The 12352-nt window shown below is 35.1% G+C and overlaps 1 protein-coding gene across 1 annotated transcript; it reads left to right on the forward strand.

The window, feature by feature from the left end:
• The first annotated feature begins 8132 nt into the window (after window positions 1-8132).
• On the forward strand, window positions 8133-11467 carry LOC125215515 (scarecrow-like protein 21). Its single transcript, XM_048116951.1, has 2 exons — window positions 8133-8286; window positions 9651-11467. Exon 2 carries the CDS (start codon window positions 9818-9820, stop codon window positions 11384-11386), a length of 1569 nt encoding a protein of 522 aa, XP_047972908.1. The 5' UTR covers window positions 8133-8286; window positions 9651-9817; the 3' UTR covers window positions 11387-11467.
• Window positions 11468-12352: the final 885 nt, after the last annotated feature.

Raw genomic sequence — 12352 nt, forward strand, 5'->3', positions numbered from 1 at the left:
TTTTCCATTTTAGAACGTCCCATAAAAGGACATCTTTCTATTTTTGCTAACTTTTTTCTCCCTAATAAGATGAGTCATATTCTTCTCTAACAATACTATAATTACTTTTTCTTTCTATCTCTCTCTTACTTTACTAATTGTGGATTAATTTTCGAGCCGTCCCAAATGTCCATAATTTTGTGGGACGGAGGAAGTATTATTATTTGCTATAGTTTGATAGTATGATAAGCGCTTGTTAGCACTTGTTAACAAGAACAAAACTTCAAAAACTGAATGCAAAGAAAAAAATTACTAATAATAAATATACGTCATTGTTCTTCTGTAGGTTATTAATTAAACGCCTCACCTGCAGTTATTTGTAATTAAATATAGTAATTAATCTATCTCTTATTTGATTGCGTTTCAAGATTAGTCCACCTTCATAATACAAAGATTAAATTGTATCTTATGATATATAATCTCATCATTACCCTATGACTAATTTAGTTCTAAACAATATTCCATCCGTTCCATAAGAATACGTGTACTTTCAACAAATTTTGTCAGTTCCATAAAAATATAGGCATTTCCATTTATGAAAAGTTATCCTAATTTATTATCCATATACATCAAGTTATTTACGACTTATATCACTATTAAAGACTAATAATAATGGCGTCTTAATATCTACTAACACTACTGTAACTACTCTTCCTCTCATTTTTCTTACTTTACTAATTTTATGTTAATTTTCGTGTCATATTATATGCCCATATTTTTATAATTATGGAACGGAGAAAGTATATATTACTCTTCTCTATATTATTCTCTTTTTTACTTTATTATTTCTCCACTTTAACTATTTATTATCATTTTTACAAAACGAGTGCAGAAAAGTCAATGGGACTGCTAAAGCGGGACGGAGGAAGTATAACTTATTGCATATTGTACCTCGTTAACGAACCGAGCGTCATCTAAATAATCTAGCTATAAATTACCAAACATCTAATTTTTTCTAAAACAATTAATACTATACATCTGTACAAATCATAAATTAATAAAGCTACAAGCCCTTAGGCGGCCACCAGAATGCTCACAAGAGGGAGAGGGGTTTGGTCAGATACTTCCGAGATTCCATGTCAAGATCCCTCAGCGTCCAGCCCCACGCCTTCCTGCGCAAACCGGGAAGAGAGAGAGCTGTGGACTGGGGGCGATGATCGCGAGGAGGAACTGTCGAGTTCGATGGGGCTTGATTTGAATCTTAAAACTATAATTAGTTTCGAAATTAATGTATATATGTTGTTGAAAAAGTAACTTGCACAATTATTAAGTTGGGTCAATTTATGCATGAATTCATTCATGTATTTAATGAAGATTCATGTACCTTGTTGATGACTCATGTATTAGGCTAGATTCATATTTAGAGACATCTATATATACCATTGAAATCTCTACTATTTCGTTCATTCAATCAAAATCATATTCATTATACAGTCAAATATATCTATTTCATATTCTCTTTTAATTATCTAAGTGTCATAGCACTATTACTGATTCACATACTCAACAAAAATTTGGTATAACAGTTTGCATCTCACTTCACATTATTCTTGAAGTCATTTTGTTGATTCTGACTACATGTCTTAGCCCGGGTGCTTCTGCATGTGCCCAAACACCACCATCGCCAAACTAAATGCCTTATTCCAGACATTGCAGTGGTACATCCGACTAATCTCTCCGCTCGTCAGTTGCCACCGCTCTATTCCTACCCAATGGACTCCTGCCTATTCTCGTCGCACCCTCGCTGCCGGTGGCTTCATTGTCTTCGACGGACAAGACTATGTTTCCCCGGAGGTCACGGCAGCATAGTCATGCCCGTCGGAGACAACGAAGACTCTGATAGCGGGGGAGCGGCGAGAATTGGCGGGAGTCCGTTGGGTAGGAATAGAGCGGCGGTGACTGACAGCGGTGGCGAGGGTGGTCGGATGCATTTAGTTTGGTGAGGGCGATGTATGGGTACATGCAGAAGCACCCTAACTGAGGCATGTAGTCAAAATCAGCAAAATGACTTTAAGAATAATGTGAAGTGAGATGCAAACACATTGATATTCATTCAACAGGGGCTTATCAAATTCATACTATATCCAAGGATCCATGGTGTCCAACGAATATATTGAAGGAAGGATCACGGCAATGACAAGGTAATTCCTATGAAACTACAATCTCTTTGGAGAGAGTTTGACAATTTATCAGAGAAAAATAGTGAAACAATGCAAATCTATCTAATTATTTTCCCACCCAAGTAGTGTTTAGTGGAAGTTTTGTAAATTATTTTAGAACTGTCCCATTATAGTATTAGTATAGATTTTCATGTGGTATTTATCACAAACATCCTTTCTAATGGTTGATGACTTACAATCAACATCATTTTCCATTTAATGTCTAACACATAAAGCAAGTTTTGCATAAGAAATATTTGCATGTCCTCTAGAATTGTATTTCCCATACATGTGTGACCATTTTGCCATGTTCGTATTTCCCATTTACCATGCTTTCTCACTGATGCTTTGATCTCCCGCATTCCTGTAATGCTAGTCGCATGTCCTACTACACTATATAGTTTTGCATATTGCATGTCATCTTTTACCAAAATATGTACCCCAGGTAATAAGTTGTGATAATGAGAAAGCAACTATCTTTGTAAAAAAAAAGACATTTCATACGATCATATTCGGAAGAGCAAAAACAAGTCATAAATGCATTAGAATCAAAGGCCACTGAATACATTTTTCCACAACATATTTCCAGCACACGCTAGCAATCAAAGTAACCAAACCAATTTCAAATAGGATATCAATGTGTGATATCGAACAAGACCCACAGTATAACCCACAATTGTATTAGTTCTTTCTCTCAATTTTACATCATCAATTTAAGGTGAAACACAGAAATAAATTAATACACAACTAAGCATTCAAAGTTTGAAGCACCAATCACTCAACTTGTCCTCCTGAATTATACCACATTCATTCAAATAGTCAACAAATTCATCAATCAGATATGGCCAAGCCCCTTCTTGATCATAGTTTGATAATGCAGGGTCCACTATCTGCATTTATAGAGCAAAAAAATCCAGAACAGCCAGTATTATTTAGTGGAATTCTACCCAGAGCTGCTGGTATTTTTTACATATATCCTGTGTCACATGGATTTCAAACTAAAGAGAAAAGTTGATATCAAGCTGAGGATATTAAGACATCACTGGGGAAAAGGTTGTACCTCAAAGGGTGGAATAGAATTCACCCAGTGATTAGATCACAAATTACGGGTTCCATGGAAGTAAAATGAAGAGCATATACAGGTTGCGAATATTAGATCACTTTCTTCCATTATTATTTGCAGGTGGAAATGCAAATAGTGAAGACAAATTGGTCAAAATTCAAATTGGGATTAGGCGAGCAATGACTCAATGAGTACACAACTGTAACATATTAAAGAGGGGAGGGAAATAGGAAGATATGCATGAAGGTATGCAAGAGAGAGTTTGTATTCATTAACTACCCTTGCAAATTCCAAAAGCTGTGACCAGGTATCACGAGAAATTGCTTTGTTATGCCGAGCCTGAATTAGCAAATAAACATTCAATCTGTCAACAATACATAACTAGTACAAATACACATTTAGTGCAAGCATATTATGAAATGGAAAACTGAAAGACCTTTTGGAAGAGTAATCTTAATTAATAGATGCATCTTAAAATATGTCGAAAACTAAGTTCTGCACTGGTATGAGATAAGAAACACTAAGGATATGTTTTAATCTCCATCTCATTTTTCTACTATGCAGAACACTCAAAATACATTTGTTTTACTCCTTTTTCCAATTTTCTACTCAGTTTTCTAATCCTTTATCATATATCACAAGTCATTACATTAGCCCACCATATTCAAATAGTAATTCTCATCATACTAATAAGGACGAGCTCGTCCGCCGCTGCAAGCCGTCCGTCCGTGCCAGCGGCACTGCGCTGCTCTTAGCTAAAAGCACGTCCATGCCGTTGAACACCCTTACGTGGTGTTGTCTGATTGGCCAACGGCTTAGCCGTTGGCATATTCAATTTTTTTAAAAAAATTTGAAATTAATTTAAAAAAACATTTTTAAATAAAAAAAAATATTTTCCCATTTCCCAAAAAATTATATCCGTTTTCTACCCACTTTTAATTTATTTTGCAATTTTTTCCCCAAAATTCACATTTTCATCTATAAATATCCCCACTTCAACAAAAAAAAAATAATCACATTCTCATCTATTCTATCATCTACATTCTCTCATCTTTTTTCTCTTATTCTCTCATCTAAATTCCCACCACACTACACAATGTCCGGCTCCGGCAATCACCCCTCCGGCAATCGCGGTTGGAACCACGATTGGTTCGACTCCGACTCGATTGCATCTTCAGATGCAACGAGACAATCGGTAAGTTCCAGAGGTATTACCTCTCGGAAGAGCGGTCGGCGGGGAGCAACTCGAGCGAGCTCGACATCATCAGTGCCGCCTTGGCGACCTACCAACGCATGGAGTTGAAATTGTTCAAGTACCTTAGTTATTAGCAAGAGGGGCGCCAACATCCGAAGTATAGGGGCGGCGTAGTAGCATACTCCTCCAGCTCCTCTAGCAAACGGTCGAGGTCGGTAGCCCTATCCGACGGCGCCTCCAATGATGTGGTTACCCAGCTTGACGAAACTAACTTGGGTCAATGGCGTATCCAGAGTTTTTGATATGGGGGTGCGAGTTTGCACGAAAATAAATACAAATGCTTAACATATACCAGAAAATAATGAAAAAGAAAATAATATTGAATACTTGAGCTTATTGGGGTTCGAACTCAGCCCACAAGGAAGGTAGTGTGACTAAATTAATTTCCTGAAAATAGTATTAATATTCTGATTTTTGGGGGTACAGTTGTACCCCCAAATACCCCCCGGATACGCCACTGACTTGGGTAGCCCCGACGCTAGGCCGAGCAGTTCCCGCCGGCCGCAAGGAAGGAAGAAGGCGACGGCCACCCGCCGTCGCGCCCCGACTCCATCCGTCCCCACTCCCGCTCCCTTTGTGCCTCCTCCACCTCCGAACAACTCGTTGCAGGCCCTCTTGGGTCAACTATATATGAACGATACGTCTAACATGACTCCCGACCAACTTGCAACACATGTGGGAATGATACAGAGTCTCAATTAGAATATTGGGGATAGAGGACTAGTCTTCCACGTGTGTATTTTTTAGTCTTTAATTATATAATTTTTAATTTGTAGGATTTTAGTTATATATTTTTTTATTTTCTAGGATTTTAATTATGTATTTTTATTTTTTAGGATTTTAATTATATAATTTTTATTTTTTATTGTATTTTTATAAATTAGAAATGTTTTTACTAATTGAAGTATTTAAATTGAATAATAGAATGGTGGGACCCTTGAGCTTGTCCTTGCAGAAGAGCACGGATGTGGGTGTTGTGCTCTTAGCTAAGGACAAGGAGTAAAAGTGGATCCGGACCCACCCCCGTGCTCTTAAGAGCACGGATGGGGATGCTCTTACGATATAATTAAATAAAACTATTAAAAGTTATACTAAACATAAACATAGGGGAAGTGATAAATTGCTAACTCATTATTTAATTCCTAACTACAATTAATTTAAGACCACATGATTTTAAAAATCTTGTGGTCTACAATTTGCCATGTGCAATTTTGTTTTTCATTTTTTAATATTAAAAAAATAATACTAGCAACTAACAAATTTAGAAAAAGAAACACAATGTCAATACAATTTCCTATTAACATATTATGAAATTTATGAAATATTTATGAAATTTTGTTAATACAATTTTGTTAAAAAAATTTATGAAATTTTTTGAAATATTTTTCAAATTTTGACATTGGAACATATGCAAGTGAGATCTCATTAGAATCCTAATGAAATTATCTTTAATTTGATATATGTTGTGCGAAAAAAATAATTTAAATCGATAAAGTTATATTCATTTTAAAGTTATGGGATATTTTTCAAAAGTTAGTTACAACTAATTTATTGTAAATTGACCTTAATACCCTTATTGACGTTTTTTTATCGTATTGACATTCCGGGGCTGTTGATCTAGGCCCTTGATTTGAATATCTAATGGCTATTATTTAATTGTAGTTAATAATTAAGTATTGAATTGGCAAATATATTATTTCCCCATAATCATAACCATAAAATATATAATAAAGATATATACTGATAAATAAATATTTTACTAAAATTTATGAATTTATAAATTTATAGTAAATTTACTATGGTTATAAATCTTTATTGCCATAAGTTTAAACTTTCAAGTACTAGTACTATTATAACTACTATAAATCTTTGTTGCTATAATTACCATAATCATATCATTATATACATTTATTTAAATATATTTTTTAATTAAATTGTCTTATGTTTTTATATTTATAGTATTTATATAACGCGAATAATATCAAAAATTTATTCTTTTTTATTATACTATTTTGAATTTCAAAGAATATTATTGAGAATAGAAGAGAAAATAGAAAAAATATGGTTAAATCTATATTATGATGTAAAAAATTCTTCGCTTTCTAAATTTTATTACTCCCTCCGTTTCACAAGAACATGCACTTTTTAATTTTGGAAAGTCTCTTCTCTCTAATAAGGTGAGACTCATTTCCCATTAACAATATTTTTCTTACCTTTTCTCTCTACATATCTCCTGTTTTACTAATTTTATATTAAAACTCGTGTCGTTTCTAAATGCATATTCTTTAAGGACGGAGGGAGTACAATTTTCATAATAATATTTTTTAATATTTTTAAAAATATTCTGCTTTTATACATATAGTAATAGATATAAACATGTAAACTCAACAATCCGATTAAAAAAATAATGAAAACCTAATGAATAATCAAACATGGAAGTCATTTTTAAATATCAATTAAATTGTTTTTAGATCAATTTAGTTCACAAAAAGGAGGATTATTTTTAGATCGTTTTGATTTATAAGGGTTCAAACTATTCATATAACTAAAACGGTCTTAAAATGATCTAATTGGGTGGTGTTTAATTTTCAAGATAAAATAATCCCATGATTATTCATCTAGAATTGAGTTTTGGGGTTAAATCTCATGAACCAAACACACTACAAATTTAATTTAATTTCGGATACAATCTTGCAAACCGAACACCTCTTTAGTGTATAAAAATATTTTTTGTATTTTTAATCTCATTTTATTCTTCCTCCGAGTGTTAATATACTATTGATAAAGTACGAGGAATCGGAGATATTGTGAATGGTCTGATCTATCTATGTCCTAATTGGAAAAATTTTAATCATCTCCTTCAATTTAGATCAACCGTATAAGAGCATCTCCAACAAGGAATGGTAAATAAAAGAGGTATTTCATCTATATACCTTCTCAAAAAATGAAATATAAACATAAACAATAGTACAAAATGCATTAAAAAAATATAAAGTAATGACATTTGAGTGTAAATCAACAATGAGGTTAAATTTTATGTTCAAATATAATAAATTCTAGATGAAATTCTTTAACCGAGACTACGAATAAAAATGGTAAAATAAGACTCTCCCAAGGACGAGACTTGTTTAGATAAAAAGTTAGACTAATTTATGATAGTGTAATAGCAAAATCACAGCTGTGCCCAACTACATCCTTCCTTCATTAATTTCCTTTATTTTCATTTCGTGTGGTTTGGATTAGTGTAGATCAGAGATGAGCACAGCAGGTATTTTGCCAAGGCAGGTGATCCATGCCTTTGTTACTCCCTCAGTCCCAAAGAAGTTGGCATACTTTGAAAATGGCATGGGATTTTAAGAAGTTTTGTTTTGTGTGTTAAATAGAGAGAGAAAATATAATTTTTATATTCACGTGAGAGAGAACTTTTTCTAAAAAGAGAAATGTGACATCTTTTATGGGATAAACTAAAAAAAAAAAGTGTGTCGACTTCTCTGGGACAAAGGGAGTATAATACTGTAAGTATCATTACTTTACGGAAGTGAGTCTGAGTTATTGGAAGTACTTGTAAAGTGGAGAGCAGAAGACCATAAATCATAATAATATCACCACGTGATGGCTGTTGCTTTTTCTACTTTAGTTGTCCACGCTTTTCGACCACTTCTCTCTCTCTCTTCAATTTCACATGATCTGAACAAAATATACTCCTCTCTCTCTGTGTTTGACTAATCTCGAATCAAAAACAATATTCCACAATTTTCTTTTATCTCGAGGTATGTTCTACCTACGCAGTCTCTTCTCTGTTTTATATGTTCTCTTATCCTTCCTAGTTTATAATCTAAAATAGTACTACTCTAGGTTGAAGATGATTTTGTTTGTGCAAATTTTTTTGTCTTTCGTATTTTTACAGTATCTTTTTAGCATCTTATTACTGATTCTTATACTTGGTGGTCATATATTGGATTGGAGGAAGTTATTCCGCCTTTCCGTTGAGTTATTTCAGCTTTCTAACATAAATTTGTGTGGTCAAAATTTGGATTATACCTTTTGTTTTCAGGCGATTGCATTCATTTTCAGTCCAATATAGGTATATAGATCGTTAGATTTGTTTGGCTTGAACTCCGGAAGTAATTTAAATTTGACAAATTAATGGGTAATATGCTAGTAGTCTCTATATTGATTCTCACCATATGTTGCTTTCTTTAGTTTTACTGTTGTAGTTTTACAGGTCCAGAACTCCTTGGAACATAGGTTATGCTCATCTAGAAAGTTAATCTTAGCTTCTTTTTGACCATGAAATTGAATCTACTGAAATTGCGTTTAGATTGTAGTAAGAAACAAGGACGAAAAGATGTAACTTACTAACTTGAATGTAATTTCCTGTAACCCTTTGCTATTGTAGAAGTTGAGCTCCAATATAGATTCATAAAAGTAAAGGATCTGCTAGCTGCCTGACAATAAGAACAATATCCTTTTTCCCTTCAAAAAGAAAGCACTAAAAGGGGCAATAAGTTTAAGAAAAATGCTAAATTCATCCCAAAGATGCAGTTAGAGGGCGTTTTCTAGTAAGGAGCCTAGATAGATGAAAATAATATGCTCTAATATGATGTTTACGAATATGCGACAGTTGGAACTTTGACAATTATAACAATTTTTTTAAGTGTTTAGAGATATTCTAGTGCTCAATCATGTTGTATATTACTATTAATCTTGAATAGAAAAGTCCCGCTAAGTGTATTGTATGCATGCATTCAGTTTTTTATCTGTAAGCTTTATTATTTCTTTCATAGTGGAGTTTAAAACAAGGTGTGAAGCATAAAATGCCTCAATAATAAAAATTTCAAACTTGAAAACTTTGTGGGAGTTTCATTGTTTCTGTTGAAGGGAAGCATGAGTAGTTTATAAATATTTGAAACCTTTTTCTTCTATTTACTTGTTTGGATCGGCAGAGCTGACTCTGTGAATTGGATTATATGCTTCTTAATTAATTCAGTTTGGCAGGAAAATATGTGTGCAAAGTTACATGTATTGGATGTCCCTTACTTTTTTTGACATCTTTGTAAGGCTCTTAGTTTATTTTAATACTAAGACTTTCTATTGTCGAAATGCATTACCTTTTTTTTCCATTGAATGCTAGGTTGATATAGTTGCAATCTTCCTGAGCTCGTAGATCTACGCCCTTCTTGTTATTTGTGAAGAGTACCTTGCTGCCATTTGCGACTTTATAGTCAGAAGAAGGTTGATCCCGAAAGAAGGTTTCTAGTCAACTTCCTGGAAAAGTAGTTTATTGTATCGATTCTTGTGATGCAGAAGGCATCCCAGGAAGCTCTAGCATGTTCAAGCGTCCACAGTTCTCACATTCTACCGAGTAAAAGCCAGGATACTGAACTTTCTTTTCAGGCCTATGCTGAACCATTCTACACTCTGGAATCAACACCAGTGACTGGTTCCGCTGTCTTCAGTTCACCTACAGTTACGAGCGTCTCTTCCAATAAGAGTCCCTTCTCTCCGCTACTTTCTCATTCTTATGTGTCAGATATCCATCACTCATCGGATAATAGTTCATCTTTGAATGACTCTTTTGATTCACTATGGCTGTTGAGTAATGAGTCCATGGGACCTGAATGTGGCAGTATGTATAATGGATCCTCAACTGATGAATCGGCGCAGCCTTGTTACTCCACTAGGTACCATAGAATCATAGAGATGGCCTCGAATATGGACTTGAAACAACTGCTCATAGCCTGTGCTGAAGTAATATCTGAAGCTGATATCATCTCTTTCTCTGAGAGAAAGATCGCAGCATCAGCTGCGGAAACTCTGCTGGACATGATACAGGAAAGGGTTTCGGTATCAGGCGAACCTTTACAGAGATTAGGTGCGTACATGTTGGAAGCGCTCAGGGCAAGGTTGCTTTCGTCAGGAAGCTTAATCTGCAAAAAGTTGAAATGCGATGAACCGTCAGGTCCCGACTTGATGTCTCATATGCAGTTGCTTGCTCAAATATTGCCATTCTACAGATTTGCTTATACGTCTGCCAGCGTTGTCATTGGAGAAGCCATGGAAAACGAAAAAAGAATCCACATCATCGATTTTCAGATTGCACAGGGCAGTCAATGGTTGTCTTTCATTCAGGCTGTCGCTCAGCGGCCTGGTGGTCCACCATATGTTCGCATCACAGGTGTAGATGATTCGGAATCAGCTCATGCTCGAGGTGGAGGGTTGGAGTTAGTTGGTCAGAGGTTAGCCCAATTAGCCGAGTCGTGTGGAGTACCTTTCGAATTCCATGGCGCTGCAACATCAGTGTGTGATGTACAACTGGAGAATCTCAACGTACAGCACGGGGAAGCAGTGGCTGTAAACTTCCCTTACGTACTGCATCACATACCGGATGAAAGCGTGAGCACTAGCAATCATCGAGACCGGCTCCTCAGGCTGGTGAAGAGCTTGTCTCCCAAGGTCATGACCCTTGTTGAGCAGGAATCCAACACCAACACTGCTACTTTCTCCCAACGATTTCGTGAGACTCTGGATTACTATGCAGCAATGTTCGAGTGCATAGATGCAGCAGCCTTGGCAAGAGACGACATGCAACGGATTAACGCAGAGGAGCATTGTGTGGCGAAGGATGTCGTCAGCATAATAGCTTGCGAGGGGAACGAGCGGATGGAGAGACACGAGGTCTTTGGTAAATGGAGGTGGAGACTATCAATGGCTGGATTTTCACAAATTCGAATCACTCCATCTGTTACTACTGCTGTGAGGGATATGTTGAAAGAGTATAGCCCCAGTTATGGTGTAGCAGAGGCCAATGATGCTGTTTATATTGGATGGAAAAACAAAGCTCTTGTATCATTTTCTGGTTGGAGATGAACGCAGAGTGTGTGTGAGAGAGAGGATAGATATGTTCGTCTAAGTTTACTACTCTGTATAAATCGATTTACTTTTTTACTATATGAAAGTTGTGGGGCAGGCAGGCCAAACACTACAAAAATAGGGTAATATCTCATCATTCAAGTAAAGACCAAACAAGGGAAAGGAAGAGAGTCTATAGTTAAGGTCAATCATAATTGTCACGAATAATTCCTTCACCAGCATTAATCACTAATTACAGGAGTACAGTTTTTTAGTTAAGAAACAACTTTCACAGCTCATCTTCCCTCTTCACTATTTATGGTCCCACTTGATTTGTTTTTTTCTATATTTTTTTATTTTGTAATTTATTTATTTAAATTTGATTAAAATTTGAAATTCATAAAATTCTAAAATTAACATTATATTGGAATTCAAAAAATACATAATTTAAGTATTAAAATTATACTCCTATACTATATTACTGAAAGTGATAAAAAATATAACTTCATCAGTTCCCTAAGAGAGATGACATTGGTGTTTTAATGCGTGATTAAAACAGTACGAGAGAGAAAGAAAAAGTGAGTGGAATATTATTAGTGGAGAATGAAGTTTACCACGTAAGAGAGAAAAACTTTGCCAAAAATAGAAGTAGACTAATTTTATCGGATGAATCAAAATGTCAAAAATGAGACTATTGCTTTGGAACGAAGGGAGTATGATTTAGAGCATAAGCTCGTTTTCGAGTCCTTAAAACAAAATTCCAGTGGGACTCCAATGCTTGCTCAGACATTTGGCTAGTGTCTCGCTTTAAGTTGTTATCCAATAAGTTAAATAAAAAGCCTCTATTCATTTCAACCATTTCGTGTGTCGGGGTCGCAATGCTTGTATGATCGTTCAGAGCCGACCTCAAACTCGACGTTATACCATTAGGCACCAACCCACTTGTCGATGTGCTTAACCTTTATCCAGGGTAAGACAACTATG

The sequence above is a fragment of the Salvia hispanica genome, chromosome 3, assembly GCF_023119035.1.
Source record: "Salvia hispanica cultivar TCC Black 2014 chromosome 3, UniMelb_Shisp_WGS_1.0, whole genome shotgun sequence".
NCBI lineage: Eukaryota > Viridiplantae > Streptophyta > Magnoliopsida > Lamiales > Lamiaceae > Salvia > Salvia hispanica.

Coding starts and splice junctions, on each gene's coding strand:
- LOC125215515 (XM_048116951.1), top strand. CDS start 9,818: ATGCAGAAGGCATCCCAGGAAGCTCTAGCATGTTCAAGCGTCCACAGT.